This window comes from Heterodontus francisci, chromosome 6 (assembly GCF_036365525.1).
Source record: "Heterodontus francisci isolate sHetFra1 chromosome 6, sHetFra1.hap1, whole genome shotgun sequence".
Taxonomy (NCBI): Eukaryota; Metazoa; Chordata; class Chondrichthyes; order Heterodontiformes; family Heterodontidae; genus Heterodontus; species Heterodontus francisci.
This window is the reverse complement of record NC_090376.1, coordinates 21,403,683-21,421,677: the sequence shown is the minus strand read 5'-3', so window position 1 is coordinate 21,421,677 and position 17,995 is coordinate 21,403,683. Positions and strand designations below refer to the sequence as shown.

The window sequence follows — 17,995 nt, the reverse complement described above, 5'->3', positions numbered from 1 at the left end:
GCAGAGTAGGTAGATCGTGTTGTTAGTCAGCATGTAACGCTGATTTGACAACAGCATTGCTGTTTTCAACCTTGCCACTCCAGCTAACGCCCTCTCATAAACATGCACAGCTGAACATGCATTCAGCAGCAGGAAAGATCTCCTCTACCAGTGCTATTTAAAGGGATCAGTGATCACTCTCAGGTTAGCTGCTGATTAATTTGCCTGAGTTTATACAAATGCTTGGTGGTTTACGCAGTTGATTACAGTTGGTAAAGTCAACAAAGAGTGCTGCTACACATGGAGAAGACTTGGTTTTTACTTCAAGGTTTCTGATCAGACCTCTTGCTCCCAGTCATGGGTGGTGTAGTTACCATCCCCTTGTCCTGCAGCATGAGAAGGAAATGGAGCAGAGGCAACACAGAGGAGGACAAGCTACTCATAGAGGAAGGAGTGGGGGGTGGGGGGGGGGGGGGGGTGGAGGTGGAGAAGGGCTCTCAGCAAGAGAGCTTATTCATCTAGTATCTTCCGGGAGCAATTCTCTTACCTCAACCTAAGCCAGGGGCAGTGTGCGTGTCGACTCCATTTTACAAAGAGGTGCTCATGGAAATCTGTCACCTTTTGTAGGCACCCAGCAACCTCAGATGAGGGCAAGGATGTCTCTGCCAGTGGCTGTGAATGTGACCTGAATTTCTTTGCTTTCGGATCCTTCCAGGCTAGAGCAGGCGCCATCTGTAACATCTCCCAGTTTGCCGCCAATGCCACACAAGGAATGTAACTGACACTCTTTATGTCAGGAAAGCAGAGTTCATTGTCTTCTCTCTGACCAGAGAGAAACAGGCGTGGGGGAGGAAGAGGAAGAGGGGGAGGCGGGAGGCAACGAACACATCCCTTTTCTGGCTGGGCTGTCTGTGATCGCCTCATTGGATGATGGCTTCACTGAACACAACCCGAAATCCCTCATTCTACAACAGTGACACACCTTCCCTTCCCTTTGTCTCTGACCATTATAGCGACCTCTTGTCCACAATACTGAAATAAAAGCAACCGCAAAACAAACATTCCAAAGCAACTTTATCAAACAAGCCATCCAATTTTTCATACAAAAGTCAACTAATTACCTTTGTCCATTCCCTTAGTTCCTGTCTTGCAAGTTCCTTTGCCTTGCCTAGTCATCCTACACAGTGCTATCCCAGTGGCTGCAGCATGACTTTGAGTGGGGGAGACTGCAGATGGCCTTTCAGTACATCCTATAGCTCTAGTCTTAGAAGGCCTGGCTTAGGACTGCACCGTTTCAGCATGAGTGGCATCAGTCTGGGATGACTGACTGGCAGAAAACAGCAAGGGCACTGGTGGAGTGACACGGCTGAGAGGATGAATGCTGTCATCCTGTAAGAGGACAACAGTTCGTGCGCCACGGTGCCACTCCCTCGGGGCAGTGCCTCAGCAATCCAAGTAATCTGTTGGAAGGTAAGTTGCTGGACTGCTGTCACACCCTGCAATCCCCTTTGAGCATTGTTATCTGCAGCCTTGATGGCAGCAGTCTGAGCCTGCATGGCAGCAAGCTGTGCTTGTGTGGCAACAAGCTGAGATTCCATGACATTACTCGGTGCCTCCATGGCAGTACCCAATCGTTGGGTGCCTTCTGGATGTGCTACAAGGGAAGCTGAAACATCGGCCATCAGACGCTGTATCGTGGTCGAATCCGCAAGCGTTGTCATGCAATTGGTCACCACTGCCATGCTGGATTAAATGGTCTCCAAGCTCTGCGTAAAGCTCTATGCCCAGTTGGTGCGGGCTCCTCCATGCTCCATGGCAGTGACAGTAGGCTCTCTGGCAGGCCTGCCAATGCACCAAACATTTCATTATTCTGGTCCTTTTCTATACTCCACCCCTTTGAAATTCTCATGAGTCCTCTACAGCACAACCAGTATATGATCGCAAAAATAAAAGCAAAATACTGCAGATGCTGAAAATCTGAAATAAAAACAAGAAATGCTGCAAATACTCAGCAGGTCTGACAGCATCTGTGGAGAGAGATGAAGGCTCACTGACCTGAAACGTTAACTCTGCTTCTCTCCCCACAGATGCTGCCAGACCTGCTGAGTATTTACAGCATTTCTTATTTTTATTTCAGTATATGATCACATCCTCTGCAGAGCTGGCACCTGCACTACCCTTTCCCCCGCCCTGGCTGCAGGCCACTCATGCCCGGTGATTCACCACGTGCATATCCCGCCTCTCTGCTGACCTCTAAAGTTCATGCAATGCCAATATCTGAGCTGGTGGTTGTGAGATGGAGTGGTGGTGTTTCTTCATCATTTGTGTCCTGCTCCTCTTGGACAACACTCCTGCATCAATGCTTGACCAGGTGGCAGTTCTTGGGTATCTGAAAGGAGAAAGGCACAAGGGTAGCTTTGCGGTGAGGGAAGTTGGGGGAAGCAAGAGGTGCATTTTTACAGCTTGTATATCAAAAGACATTGTGCAATGAGGGGGGTGTGCGATGTGAGAAGATGGGTTAGGTACGTACATATCATCATCCTCTATGATTTCAGCTATAGCTCTGGCCATGACCTCAGTGTAGCTGCTGTCTGATGGCCAGCACCATCTCTTCCATGGGTGTCAGCAGATGCAACCTTGCCTGCCTCCCACTGGTTAGGTACTGCTACCTGCTGTTATGTTGCACCTTGTTCTGTAACAGCAAGGGAAGTGTGTCAGTGAATGTAGAGCAATGTGTTTGAGTGATGTGCCTGTCATGGTTGAACAGCTGGCATTATATGCAAGATGTGAGTGTGAGGTTTGCAGGTCCTAATTGTGTGAGGGTGAGGTAAGGCTATGAATGTGAGGTATGAGTCGTGCTTGAAAGAGATTTTTGGTAGATAAGTGAAGGGTGTGTGGTGAATACAGCACTGCGTGAGGCCAGTGGTTCATTTGTAAGGATATGGTATGTGAAGATGCATTCACTGACCTTGGCCACTCATGTGAGATCACTAAAATTCTTCCTGCACTACATTCAGATCCTCGGGGCTAGACTGCTTACATTAACAATGATGGCTATCTGCTCCCATGTGGATAGAGGACTTCTCTCCTCTTGTCCACTTCCCATCCACCGCCTACACCAACGCCTCCAGTGGGAACCTTGGAGCACACTCCCTGACCTGTTTCACCATTTGCGCTGTTCTTCCTGCTCAGAGACTCATCCCCAGCCACTTCCTGCATGTGCTGCAACTAGAATGCACCTACTCTTTCAGAGGTACAGGCTGTAGTAGTGCAGACTAGCTTTAAATGGTACTAATCTTGTGTGAAATTGGGCCTCTGCTGAGGCAGTGCCTTTAGTACTGGGCTGCACACAATGAGCAGTCAGCACAAAGTTTGAGCACTGCCTGCAACGCAATGAACAGGCATAGCTTAATCACACATCACAATCCCCGCACCCATTATCAGGTCTTATAGAATATTTCACACCAAATCTGTTTCTATACATAAAGTGGTAAAGATTCCCCTTGCTTTTTCTGTATTTAGAGATAAAAGCAAAGGTTCACTTCTTTGGAAGTATCCGCTTAATTCAGTGATAGTACTTTCATTGCAGTCACAAGGTTGTGGATTCAAGTCCCACTCAAGGATCTGAACACACAATCTAAGCTAACACTTCGATGCTGTGATGACTCTCTTTGCGTTATATTAGGCAACACAATGAGGTACGTGGATTCCAGTTCCTTGAAGATCTTGAGAACGTTTATTAACAGCTAAGCTAATACATACAATACAGAGCAAACTATATACAGAACCTTTGTCCAGGCTATTGCTGTGCAGAGTGACTATGGTTTCTAGTCACATGACTACATCCTGGTGCTTAACTCATTAGCATAATGAGTTCTGAAAGGGACATCGCTCTTAAAGCGATCATACAACAGATGCATTGCTAAGTGAGTACTATATTGTTAGATGAGGCATTAAATCAACAACCTGTTGCAAATGAATGTAAAACATCCCATGGAACTATTTTATGAAGAGCAAGTGAGCTCTTTTGGTATCTTGGCCAAACTTTATCACTCATTTATCACCAGCAAATTAGATTAACTACTCATTTATCTCATTGCTCGGTGAAACTTTGGTTGCAGCATTTGCCTACACACCAGCACTAACAACACTGTAAAAATTGATAGGTATGAAGAAACTGACTTAAACCAAGCACGAAAAGTCAATATCATTCCAATAATAGGGACTCCTGGAACTGAGTTGTCCATCAAAGAGGACCATAGACAATCAGTGATCCTGAAAGACCTCAGACACACTAGTCAATCAAACCCATGGAATCAAAAGCCTGCAGGCCATAAATGGTGCACTCTACAGACTCTATTACAAAGGACAGTGACTCCCTCAGGAATATTAAGTGGAAAACCAAATTTTGAAAAATGACAAAGAAGTCTTCTTTTAAATGTAATTGTTCTGTCCATTTAAACAAGTAGCACCTTAGACTCACTGGGGGAACACTCCTCTTTGGAATTCAGTTCCACCCATCTTTCTGGATATGCCTCAACCCTGACTTATTTTCCTAGGTTGGCATTCATTTCATATGGACCGGAGTAAGACCGAGGCCTTCAGCAAGGAAGTACTGGGCCTGATTTGGAAGGGCAAGACTCTATCCCTCCACTGGAGGAACTCAGGGCCTTTACCACCATTTCCCAAGGCAGGGAGGGAAATCTGGGTTGAGGCAGTGGTAGACACCATCACAAATTTACCTCAGCTCTGTCATGATTCCCTCCACCCCCACTATCAGCCAGGATGACAGAAGAAAATTAGCTTCTCTGTGTTTTCCATAAGACTTTGGGCCCTGTGAAGCCTACCATAGCCAGACTGTTTGGTCTCTAATTTCACGGGCTATTTCTTTGAAAAATACCGCTTGTGACTATAAGCTTATTAATCCTTCACATGTCCTTTCTAGAAATAGAGCATACAAGTTAAAAATTAAACACAAACAAAAATCAATTTTTTATTGCTTTAGGAACATCCTTTAGTCTTATTTTAATGAAGGTGGTTGGCTGTTTATTTTAACATTTTCTCTAATATCCCAGGGGAATTTTATATATGAATGAACTCATTGCCACTATCACTCAGCATGATTTCAACCCCAAAGGGTTTAAATTATTTTTCAAATTGGAGATATTTTCAAAGTTATTAATAATAAACATGTTAGTTGGGCAAGGGTGTTCTACTTAAATCCTTCTCTGTAAATAAAGGACATAGGTTATAGATACACTATGACTCAGCCAGTAAATCGCAGTAGGGGCTGAATTGCATTAGGAAATTCAGGGGATTAATTTGAGAGCTGTAAAATGGAAAAATGGCTTCTGTCCTAAATTTCTACCCAGAAAAACTATTTGCCTTGATGCAACATTGGAGAACAGCCTTAAAATGGTGTGAGATTTCAAGGCCTAAATACAACCTGAATTCACACCAATGCTAAATCCAGGGTCAGGGTCCAACCTGATTCTGGAGTGGAGCAAAATTAGACCTTGGGCAAGATTAACTCATTCAAAACCCACCCAATTGCACAGAGTTAAAATCGGGCCCTTGACTCCAGGTTTAAATTATGACTTCTAAACATCAGTGCAAAGGAAAACTGTTATGCACCACCACTACAATTGTGGAGCTAGTGTAGAATCAAATACACACCAATCGCCAATGCAGAGCTGCACAACACACCTCTTGAAATCCAAATTCAACCTATTGTTGTGCTCAATGAAATCGTTTGAATATTATAAATGTACATTCTGAAAGTAAGTGACCAAATGGAGTATTTGGTAAGATCCACAAAAACAAAAGTTGGGCAGAATAAATCTTTAAAAAAAAAGCAACTAAATATGAAAATAAAACTAAAAAAAATTCTCAATGCAGATGTGTCTATGTCCATGTAGACTTACCCTACCAATGTTGTGGAGAACACTCTTAAAGTGGACTATTCTTGGCTGTTTGAGAAGGTTACGCTGCCTGAAAACTATCCAGTTCGAAAACAAGGTTCCTTTAAGCTCATAACAATCACAGATAAAATGATACCACCCCACCCACAAAAAGGTGATGTCACTGAACCACAGCTGACAAAAAACAATATACAATAAATAAATTCTCTTAACCATGATAGACTATGAGAAAGATGGTAAAATAGAAAACTGAATTCGGAAAGGAAAATAGTAAATGCCGAAAATACACAGCAAGAATTTCAGCGCCTGAAAGGAAAAAATAGGATTAAATGGCACACTATAATGTTGGTAGGCCTAACATTTAAAAAAAATTCCACAAGAAAATAAGGTGGCAGTCATTTCTTATTCTTTAAATTTAAGTCGTTGAATCAGTGATAATGATACTTCATATATTATGCCAAAGCTGTTGTCAGTTAAAAGTATGTATTACTTTTGGGTTAAAACTTATGTAGACTGAACACTAATACAATAAATGAATGAAAGATTAATTTACACTCCATGTCCTTATCCAGCTCTAGGAATCCTCAGGGCCTTAACATTAGTTCCAGCCTGAAAGAGGCTAAATAATTAATATTTACATCACTGAAACACAGCATATCCTGGAAATCATATTATGACAAATTAATCACAATCCATATTAATAAAGTTGAAAAGAATTGCATTACTTTATTTTGCAAGGCCTGGTTGGAGACAATGATGACATTTGGTGGATCCCCAACTGCTGTGGCTGCTCCACCGATGTTCGTGAAGACGATTTCTGCAATCAGGACGTGCCGGGGGTCCAGATTGAGCACCTCGCATAACCTGCAGGAGACATAATAGCATCAGGGAGCTTAAGCCTAGATTAAGCTGCCTTTGGACCTGCCTACCCCAACCTCCAAACCAACTCCATCAGCACCCCCCCAAAGAAAATTAGAAGGAACAATCCCTGCCAACGATCAGCTCTAGACACTTCAGAATTGTACAGACTGAGATCCTGTTGGCGGAGGAGATGAAATGGATAATTGATGATTAGTTCAAGAGCTTTCAATGTTTATTGCAGCAAATCACCAGCCGAAAATGCTGTTTGTTCCTAGGAAGTAATTCTGTGAGCCTCAGCCCATACCAACAGGTGCCTCAACCATCTGACCGTTCTTTATGTGTCAGCCTACAGAGTGATTCAACAGGCTATCCTTTCCCTGGAGGCATCAAGGCCCAGCTCTATCCTGTTCTAATCCAGCATCTGCTCAAGCATGCTGTGCAGCAGAGATCACTGCGTAGAAATCGGAGCAGAGGACCCTGATTGGTTTTTCCCTGGGAAGCCAAGACCCCAACTGCCACCTTGGATCAGATCAGCACAGACTGAGAACTGAACCCATTATCTTCTAGTCTATATAGCTTAGTATCATAATAGATGTCACATTTATCTACTAAGCCATCAGGAAAAGTCATTCAATATTTTAAGTTTATTTACAAACAAAAGTAACCTGATTTGCTGCCTTCATGTGGAATAAAAGTGTAACAGAATTGGAATTTTCTTCCCTCACAGTTTCTCTTGTCTCTGCATGGTTTAAAGTAATAGTTTTTAAAAACACATTCAAAAGGAGGTTCAACCTTCATTAAGTGACACTTGTTCAGAGACCAGGGTTTAGGTGTTCCTCTATATCTTAGATGTTCTGATGAAGGCTCACTGACCTGAAACTTTAACCCTGCCTCTCTCTCCACAGATGCTACCAGACCTGCTGAGTATTCCCAGCACTTTTTGTTTTTATTTCAGATTTCCAGCAGCTGCAGTATTTTGCTTTTATTTTAGGTCAAAATCAGACAGTACAGCAGAAGAAATCATGGAATCGTAGAATCGTAGAATGGTTACAGCACAGAAGGAGGCCATTCAGCCCGTCATGTCCATACCAACTCTCTGCAAGAGCTACTGAGCTAGTCCCACTCACCCACCCTTTCTCCAAAGCCCTGCAATTTTTTTCTCTTCAGGCGCTTATCCAATTCCCTTTTGAAAGCCATGATTCAATCTGCCACCACCACATTCTCAGGCAGTACATTCTAGATCCTAACCACTCACTGTGTAAATAGTTTCTCCTTATGTCGGTTCTTGTTCTTTTGCCAGTCATCTTAAATTGGTGTCCTCTGTTTCTCAACTCTTCTGCCAATGGGAACAGTTTCTCTCTATGTACTCTGTCCAGATCCTTCATTATTTTGAACACCTCTATCAAATCTCCTCTCAACCTTCTCTTCTGTAAGGAGAACAATCCCAGCTTTTCCAATCTATTCTCGTAAATGAAGTCCTCATCCCTGGAACCACTTTTGTAAATCTTTTCTGCATCCTTTCTAAAGTCTTCACATCCTTCTAAAAGTGTGGTGCCCAGTATTGGATATAATAGTCCAGTTGAGGGCAAACCAGTATCTTATAAAAATTCATTATAACTTCCTTTCTTTTGTACTCTATGCCTCTATTTATAAAGCCCAGGATCTCATATGCGTTTTTAACCACTTTCTCAACATGCCCTGACACCTTCACTGATTTGTGCACATAAATCAAGTCTCTCTGTTCCTGCATGCCCATCAGAATTGTACCCTTTACTTTAGATTGCCTCTTCTCATTCTTCCTACCAAATTATATCACTTCACACATCTGTGCATTAAATTTCATCTGCCATGTGTCCGCCCATTCCACCAGCCTGTCCATGTCCTTTGAAATGGGACGGGGAGCACTATTTATGAATCTTCACCCATTGATCGAACAGTGGAGATTTCCCCTCTCTCTACTCAGCTGGTATATAGACCATATTTATATGACAACAAGGCGGTAGGGCAAGGGAAACTGGCCAATTTCGCAGCCTGCATTTTGTCATGGTCCTGTAGATTTTCGGGAATGTGCGGTTTGCCTTTAAGGCTTGCAAGGGATCAGTATTGCTTTAAGAAACAGCAAGCCTCAGGAGTTCTAGGAAGGTTCATTTTTTTTGCCTTAGAAACAGCTATTTGGAGACTGCGATTCAAAGGGTGCATTCTCATTACCATAGACACAGCCACTGGGAGTGAGTTTTATGTGATACATTTGTTACAATTCAGTTTTGAACTGGCTTTTAGTTGAAGACTGTTTGTTGTAACACCCAGACAAAGGACACAGCTGTGATGACAGCTCTGATGAAAAAGAGCTCTCAACCATTTAAACTGAAAGAATAGGATTTTAGTCTGTTTAATTATTATCTCTCAAAATTCTAAAACATCAAGCCAAAACAGAGATCTCTGGTAATTTAAACTGAAGGGAGGGAAGTTAGACTGTGACAATCTTTTATCCCTCAAAAACTCTAAAGTCAGATTGATTCTGCTGAAAGTGTTTGCAAGTCATTAATTGTTGAAAGTCGCTGAAGAAGGAAAGCCACATTCTGTGAGGACCTCAAACAACATTCTGTGGGGACTTCAGGCAACATTCTGTGAGGACCTCAAGCAACATTAGACTGTAAATTTGCACAGACTCTAATTTTTCTATTTTAAATGTTGTTTATATCTTCATAGTGTTTAAGAATTTAGTTCTTCTCATTAAAGAGTTAATTTGTTGATTTAAAGGCACCTGGTTTGGTTAGCCTCATTCGGGGGTTAATAGATGGTACAATTTGGCTGGGTCTTTCTTTAATTAGGAAAGTTTTAAATGATATATTAGCCGATCTGTGGAGCAATGGATTGATTTAACAGTGTGTTGGTCCCACTGCAATCAGAATCGTATATTTTGATTGGGGGCTTTGAGTGGGGCGGTCGGTCGTAACAATGTTGACAGTACCCCCACCCACAGCAAGAGTAGAAACTAAGGTGGCAGTACCTACTGTGCAGTGGCCAGAAATTTGCCAGAACTACTAGGGACTGGCAGGAGAAATTTGGACCAGGACACAGTTCCCTCTCTTTTCCTTCCTAACACCAACAATTGTGATGTTGGTTCATGCAGATCCATTTTCCCAAAAGTTGTTTTAGATCTTCAATAGGTTTCTGGCCCCTTTAACAGAAGTTTCTCCCTGTTTGGATGCTGTAACAAATGGCTTACTGCAGCACCACAAGATTTACTTGGTTGGCAGTGGTGGGCTCCCTCTGCAGAGCGATGATGCTATAATACCTACTTGACATCGACCCAAGAAATTGGATCAGGATCATAGTGGGACTAGGGTTGGGGGTGACAGGCACAGGTCCTGTCAATTAAACCTGTAGGATAGGCTCCTGCTGGTATGAATACTCTACAGAGGGAGCCCACCACTGCCAATCCAGAATGTCTTATGGTGATACTGTACCAGAAGAAAAGCTAACTCAAGTTGTCTAGTTTAATGCCATAATACCTCTTGGTACACTTTCCTGATTACAAAGTTGTTGAGGGATGGCAAGAAGGATCTTGAATATATGTCATTGAGTTTGGGAAATGTGACATTTCATAGAGTCATAGAGTCATTTCCACTTACAATATATGCCAGACCTATTCCAAAAACATCTTGAACTTAATTGATTTCTCTGATCGAACATGTGTAGCCTTCTTCATATAACCCATCCTAATGGATTTACAGAAAATATTATTTTTTAGTTGTTCATGGAATGAGGGTGTTGCTGGGAAGGCCAGCATTTATTGCCCATCCCTAATTGTCCTTGAGAAGGTGGTGGTGAGTCACCTTCTTGAACCACTGCAGTCCATGTGGTAGAAACATAGAAACATAGAAAATAGGAGCAGGAGAAGGCCTTTCGGCCCTTCAAGCCTGCTCCGCCATTCATTGTGATCATGGCTGATCATCCAACTCAGTAACCTGTTCCTGATTTCGCCCCATACCCTTTGATCCCTTTAGACCCAAGAGCTATATCTAGCTCCTTCTTGAAAACATACAATGTTTCGGCCTCAACTGCTTTCTGTGGTAGCAAACTCCACAGGCTCACCACTCTCTGGGTGAAGAAATTTCTCCTCATCTCAGTCCTGAAAGGTTTACCCCGTATCCTTAGACTATGACCCCTGGTTCTGGACTCCCCCACCATCGGGAACATCTTTCCTGCATCTACCCTGTCAAGTCATGTTAGAATTTTATAGGTTTCTATGAGATCTCCCCTCACTCTTCTGAACTCCAGTGAATATAATCCTAACCGACTCAATCTCTCCTCATATGTCAGTCCCACCATCCCAGGAATCAATCTGGTAAACCTTTGCTGCACTCCCTCTATAGCAAGAACATCCTTCCTCAGATAAGGAGACCAAAACTGCACACAATATTCCAGGTGTGGCCGCACCAAAGCCCTGTATAATTGCAGCAAGACATTCCTGTACTCGAATCTTCTCACTATGAAGGCCAACATACCATTTGCCTTTTTTACCGCCTGCTGGACTGGCACGCTTACCTTCAGTGACTGGTGTATGAGAACACCCAGGTCTCGCTGCATAATCCCCTCCCTCAGTTTATAGCCATTCAGATAATAATCTGCCTTCCTGTTTTGCTACCTCACATTTATCCACATTATACTGCATCTGCCATGCATTAGCCCACTCACTCAACACAACTCACCCTTCCACCCAGTTTTGTGTCATCTGCAAATCTGGAGATATTACATTTAGTTACCTCATCGAAATCATTAATGTATATTGTGAACAACTGGGGTCCTAGCACCGATCCCTGCGGTACCCCATTAGTCACAGCCTGCCATTCAGAAAAAGACTTATTTATCCCTACTCTTTGTTTCCTGTCCACCAACCAATTTTCTATCCATCGCAATACACTAACCCCAATCCCATGCGCTTTAATTTTACATGCTAATCTCTTATGTGGGACTTTGTCGAAAGCCTTCTGAAAGTCCAAATAAACCACATCCACTGGCTCCCTCTCATCAACTCGACTAGTTACATCCTCAAAGAATTCGAGTAGATTTGTCAAGCATGATTTCCCTTTCGTAAATCCATGCTGACTCTGCCCGATTCTACCACTGTTCTCCAAGTGCTCTGCTATAAAATCTTTGATAATGGTATAGGTACACCCACAGTGCTGTTAGGGAGGGAGCTGTAGGACTTTGACCCGGTGACAGTGAAGAACTGGCGTTATGAAAATGCTTCCTTTTCTTTTAAAAGTTTGTTTGAGGACTTGTGTCAGAACTGAAAAGATTCCATGGATTTTTTTTTTGACCGTGTGGTGTGAAAGCCACCTGTGCTGGAGGCCACCTGGGATTTGGGCTCAGAAAACAGCAGACCCTCGTTGACCTGGGGAAGAAATGGTTACAAAGAAGCCACACGTCAATGTTTGTGGAGGTCAGGAGGTCAACCCACTGTTTGGGATTTGAACATTGTTTTCAGTTTTAGTTGGAAGACAGTTGGTGTTTTCCTGCCAAGGTAAAAAGATATCACCCAGCTCACACCTTTCTCTATCTTTTAGAAGAAATCCTGCCAAGATTCAGTGTGGGAATGGAAAAAATCCCTGGTGCTGTATAGCTCTTGAGAGGCTGGAAAAAATCCTGCAATTCAAGTGTCTGCTAGCAGAAAAACCTTGATGCCACATTTCTCCTAGAAAGCCTACTTGAATAATTCTCGACATCTCCAGAATGGACTGCTTCTGAAACGATCCCAGTGACCCGTCTCCGTCTCCCTAGATGCCAGACCAAAAAAAGGGACAATTGACTTCCTTCCATATCTTCTTTTTTTTATCAAGAATTAGCAAGTATTTTTTTTTGTAACAGACCTCTGCAGAGTGAATTTCCGTATTTTTTCCTCTGTGTGTGAGTGTAAATGGGGAATTTTTAAAAAGGGAACTTAAACATTTTATTCGGTGTGTTAATGTTTTGTTTCGTTGTTGGTTAAGTCTTGTTTTATAATAAACTGATAACTTTGTTGTTTAATACAAAAACCTAGTTGGTGTATTTTATTCTGGGATCAAAAAAAATTTATATGATTGGCTGTATCGGTAACCGGGTAAACATTTAAATAGATATTGTGACCTGTGGAGAAGTGGAACTGGAAAAGACAGTGCACTCCTCCCACCTCGGAGGTAACAATGGCAATAAGTTGTCAAGTTAGAATGGTGCGTGACTTGGAGGGGAACTTGCATGTGGTGATGTTCCTATGCATATGCTGCCCTGTTCTTCTAGGTGGTAGAGATTGTGGGTTTGGAAGATGCTGTCAAAGGAGGCTTGGTGAGTTGCTGCAGTGCATCTTGTTATTGGGAATAAATCCCTGGGTTATCAAGTTTTCATCCCTGGGTGCCGTTCAAGCGGGTTGCTTTGTCCTGGATGGTGTTGAGCTTCTTCAGTATTGTTGGAGCTGCACCCATCCAGGAAAGTGGAGAGTATGCCATCTTTCCCAAAGTTGAAACATTGGGGAGAATTTCATACTGGCGGTGGGGGTCTCGAAGTTGGGGGAAACTGATCCCCGCATCGTCTCTTCTACGGAAGGCATGCTGAATTTAGTGCCAATCAGACACTTCACTGGACATAGGATTCAGGACCTTGCGCTGGAAGTCCTGGCCTAGCACAGCTGCCGGCCAATCAGAGGCCGGCAGCTGCAGTGTCACCACAGAGGCTGTAGCTGCACCTACCGGAGGCCGAGGAGCGTCGTTGGACCCAGGCTGCAGGTAGGTCAAGGTAGGAAGGGTCTCAGTGGGTGGGGGTCATGGGGAAGGGGTTGGAGGGGGGAGGGAGGTGCCAGCAAGGGCAAGGTTGTGGCCCTCAGTGGGACCCAGCTTCCCAATGCCGGGTCCCTCGTTCAGGCACTGTGCCTTTGATCGAGATACACCCCCATCCCGAGTTAAGGGCCTCAATTGGAAGCAGGGCGGGAAGGCCGTTCACTAAATTTTGGCAGAGGCGGGATGGTGGCGGGGTCCATCCCACCCAATTTTATGCTCTCCCCGCCTCCAAACTCGCCATGGGGGAGAGCACAACGTTCCACCCATTATGCTGCATTTTACAAACTCACCGCCGATCTCAGCGCGACGGCTCATTTAAATGGCCTGTGTGGACCACACCCCCTCCCCCATGATGGGGATGGGGCGGGCAATCCATCCCTGGCAATGGTGTCAGGTGCCACTAAGCAGGTGCTAACACCATTTTTAAAGGGCTTCGAGCCCTACACTACAATGTAAAGTTTTAAAGACACAGTAATTAGAATTTTATTCTAAAAAATTAAATAAATGATTCTAGCCCCTCTTCCACAACCCTCCCCATAACCATATAATTCATTCCTTGCCCTCTTCCCCTCCGAAATACTTATCTTCTGCACCAGACCATCCCCGCCCCCAAAGTTCACAAACTCTGCACTTTACCTCTTCCCACATCCCCTAAACGAATCAGAGGGGTTTTACCCCACTCCCCATCCTCCCACACAGAGAAACTTACCTGCTCCCCTCTCCCCACCAGTGTTCCGCCTCAGCTCTCCGGACAGAGATCTGAAGGTGTGGGAGTGCCAGCCACCGGCACGAATATTGGAGTGGAAATGGGTAGGACATTTATTCAGTAATTAGCATTTACTTAAATATTAAGATTTGCCTTCCAAATGGCGGTGGGGAGGGGGGGGGCCTCCACGAGGCCTTGCCACCGCCGGCAATATGGGGCCCATGGCGGACCTCTGCCAGAGTCATTTTCTGGGCCCCCCCACCACAACCCCCGACTTCGGGGGCGGGTGGGGGGGGGGGGGGGGGTGGGTAGGGTGTGCTGTAAAATCCAGCCCATTCTCTCTATGTCGTAAAATCTTTCAAAATTTTAAAGACCTCTATTAGGTCACCCCTTAGCCTTGGGGCTGTGGAAAAAGTTATAATATTGCACTTGCTATTTTGTTATTACATAGAGTCGACAGCACAGAATCGGGCCATTCGACTCAACTAGTCTATGCCAGTGTTTATGCTCCACACAAACCGTGTTCCAGCCTCTTCATCTAACCCTATTCCTTTATCCTTCATGTACTTATCCAGCTTCCCCTTAAATCCAACTATGCTATTCACCACAACTATTGCATGTGGTAGCAAGTTCCATATTCTAACCACTCTGGGTAAAACATTTCTGCTGAATTCTCCATTGGATTTATTGGTGACTATCTTATATTTACAGCCTCTAGTGTTGGTCTCCCTCACAAGTGAAAACATTCTGGTCATTTGTGTTGACCATTTGTTTCTCCTCCCTAAAGCAGAGGAACATGACCAATTATAGAGCCCGGGAGTTGCTAGTGGGCTGTTCTCACTTGTATAACTTAATGGTGCATCAAGTGTTTGGTAGTAAAAGCAACACCCAAATCCAAGGAGCATGTGTGATGGCTCACAAGTGCAGATGGATATGGTTACTGGTTGAATGTAAATGCAGCAAGCCATTGAACATGAATAACCAGGCGATATTTTCCCCTCTCCTCTTTCACTGACTTGCTGATGAAACCATTTCCATCACACACAACAGGAAAAGACCAGCTGGTCCATCAAGCCTGTCCCACATCAGGATGGCTAGACCATCGTGGCTGCAAACGTCTTTCCTGCCCCGACCTCCGCACCTCCCCACCATCCTGCGAACTCACCCCCGCAGCCATTTCTCAGCCATATAAGAACATAAGATGTTTTTTAGGATCAGAAAAGGCCATTTGATACAACAGGCCTGTTTTTTTTCCTTTGACCTCAACTTGATCAACCCACCTTCTCACCTACTTGCTCAATTCCTCAATTCTCCAAAACATTCCTGACTTGGATAGAGAGTAAGGTGAAAGTGTTGACCTGCTTTGATTGAAAACCTGGGTATTATGAGGGGAGTGAATATCGTTCTGTGACTACAGTTCTTATCTTCACATTAGTGTCATTTGGCTCAATACCCACTGACACTCTCTTCACATGAAATATTTCTGGAAAACCTTAATGCAAAAAATAATATGGCTGAGAGCATTAGGACAGTTTAATGATTTGCATCTTCAATTTTTTTTAAATTAAATTAAATCTGCATTGCTCAGGAAATTAAGGATTAACTACATCACAGAAATTGTTGCACTGACTGAACTATTAACAGGGATGAAGAGCAGCCCGTGTCAGACCAGTTTCTGTGAATCACGTATTAGAGCTTTTCTATAGTGGTTCAAGTATGACAGAGATTCTTATGAAACAAAATGCCAAATATATTTGTGATTTGAATGCGATATTCTTTACATAGCAGTCATTCAGGGTCTCCTTAATGCTTCTTAATAGCAAGGCAGCTTAAACCTGATAGCTGCGGCTAATCCCTCTCCTAATCTCATACCGCCACTAGTTTTATATTCAATGCGACTGTCATTCTTCTCAGTAATGATTGATGTTTGGCCTGTGCTGCAGCAGGTCAGCCTCACCATGCCAACCAGCAAGTAATTGCAGTTCAGATTAGAAATTTAACAAATTGTAAAGTAATCGCCAGGAGAAAAACAAAACAAAAATTATAGTCAAGCACATCATCAAGGGACAGCTCATCATATATCCATTGCATCAAATTAAATAAATGTGCTAGTGGAGAGTACCGCTGCGTGTGGAGGTGTTATTTTTTAATTCGTTTCATGGGAGGTGGGCGTTGCTGGCCAGGCCAGCATTTATTGCCCATCCCTAATTGCCTGTGAGAAGGTGGTGGTGAGCTGCCTTCTTGAACCACTGCAGTGGGGTAGGTACACCCACAGTGCTGATAGGAAGGGAGTTCCAGGATTTTGACCCAGCGACTGTGGTGTATGACTTGGAGGGGAACTTGCAGGTGGTGGTGTTTCCCTGCAACAGCTGCCCTTGCCCTTCTAGGTGGTATGGGTCATGGGTTTGGAAGGTGATGCCTGAGTAGCCTTGGTGTGCTGCAGTGCACCTTGTAGATGGTACACACTGCTGCCACTGTGCATCGGTGGTGGAGGGAGTGAATGTTTGTGGACGGGGTGCCAATCAAGTGGGTTCCTTTGTGCTGGATGGTGCCGAGCTTCTTGTGTGTTGTTGGAGCTGCACCCATCCAGGCAAGTGGAGAGTATTCCATCACACTCCTGACTCGTGCCTTGTAGATGATGGACAGGCTTTGGGGAGTCAGGAGGTGAGTTAATTGACCCAGAATTCTGACCTGCTCTTTTAGCTATGGCATTTATATGGCTACTCCAGTTCAGTTTCTGGTCAATGGTAACCCCCAGGATGTTGATAGTGGGGGATTCAGCGATCGTAATGCCATTGAATGTCAAGGGGAGATGGTTAGATTCTTTCTTGTTGGAGATGGTCATTGCCTGGCACTTGGGTGGCACAAATGTTACTTGCCACTTATCAGCCCAAGCCTGGATATTGTCCAAGTCTTTCTGCATTTCTACACGGACTGCTTCAGTATTTGAGGAGTCACAAATGGTGCTGAACATTGTGCAAACATCAGCGAACATCCGCACTTCTGACCTTATGATTGAGGGAAGGTCATTGTTGAAGCAGCTGAAGATGGTTGGGCTTAGGACACTATCTTGAGGAACTCCTGTAGTGATGTCCTGGAGCTCAGATTATTGACCTCCAACAACCACAACCATCTTCCTTTGCACTAGGTATGATTCCAACCAGCAGAGAGTTTTTCCCCTGATTCCCATTGACCTCAGTTTTGCTAGGGCTTCTTGATGCCATCCTCAGTCAAATGCCGCCTTGGGGTCAAGGGCAGTCACTCTCACCTCACCCCTTGAGTTCAGCTCTTTTCTCCATGTTTGAAGCAAGGCTATAATGAGGTCAGGAGCTGAGTGGCCCTGGCGGAACCCAAACTGAGTGTCACTGAGCAGGTCATTGCTAAGGAAGTGCCGCTTGATAGCACTGTCAATGACACCTTCCATCACTTTACTGATGATCAAGAGTAGACAGATGGGGTTGGATTTGTCCTGCTTTTTGTCTACAGGATATACCTGGGTAATTTTCCACATTGCCGGGTAGATGCCAGTGTTGTCGCTGTACTGGAACAGCTTGGCTAGGGGCACGGCAAAGTTCTGGAGCGCAGGTCTTCAGTACTATTGTTGGAATGTTGTCAGGGCCCATAGCCTTTGCAGTATCTAATGCCTTCAGTCGTTTCTTGATATCATGCAGAGTGAATCGAATTGGCTGAAGTCTGGCATCTGTGATGCTGGG

The 17,995-nt window shown here is 44.1% G+C and overlaps 1 protein-coding gene across 3 annotated transcripts in view; it reads right to left on the bottom strand.

The window, feature by feature from the left end:
• oca2 (oculocutaneous albinism II) overlaps positions 1-17,995 on the bottom strand; it is a 546,813-nt gene that overhangs the window by 220,412 nt on the left and 308,406 nt on the right. For all 3 annotated transcript variants that reach the window (XM_068032789.1, XM_068032790.1, XM_068032791.1), the window contains exon 14: positions 6,626-6,764. In XM_068032789.1, coding sequence (XP_067888890.1) covers positions 6,626-6,764 — 139 coding nt within the window. The remainder of the gene's footprint in view (positions 1-6,625; positions 6,765-17,995) is intronic.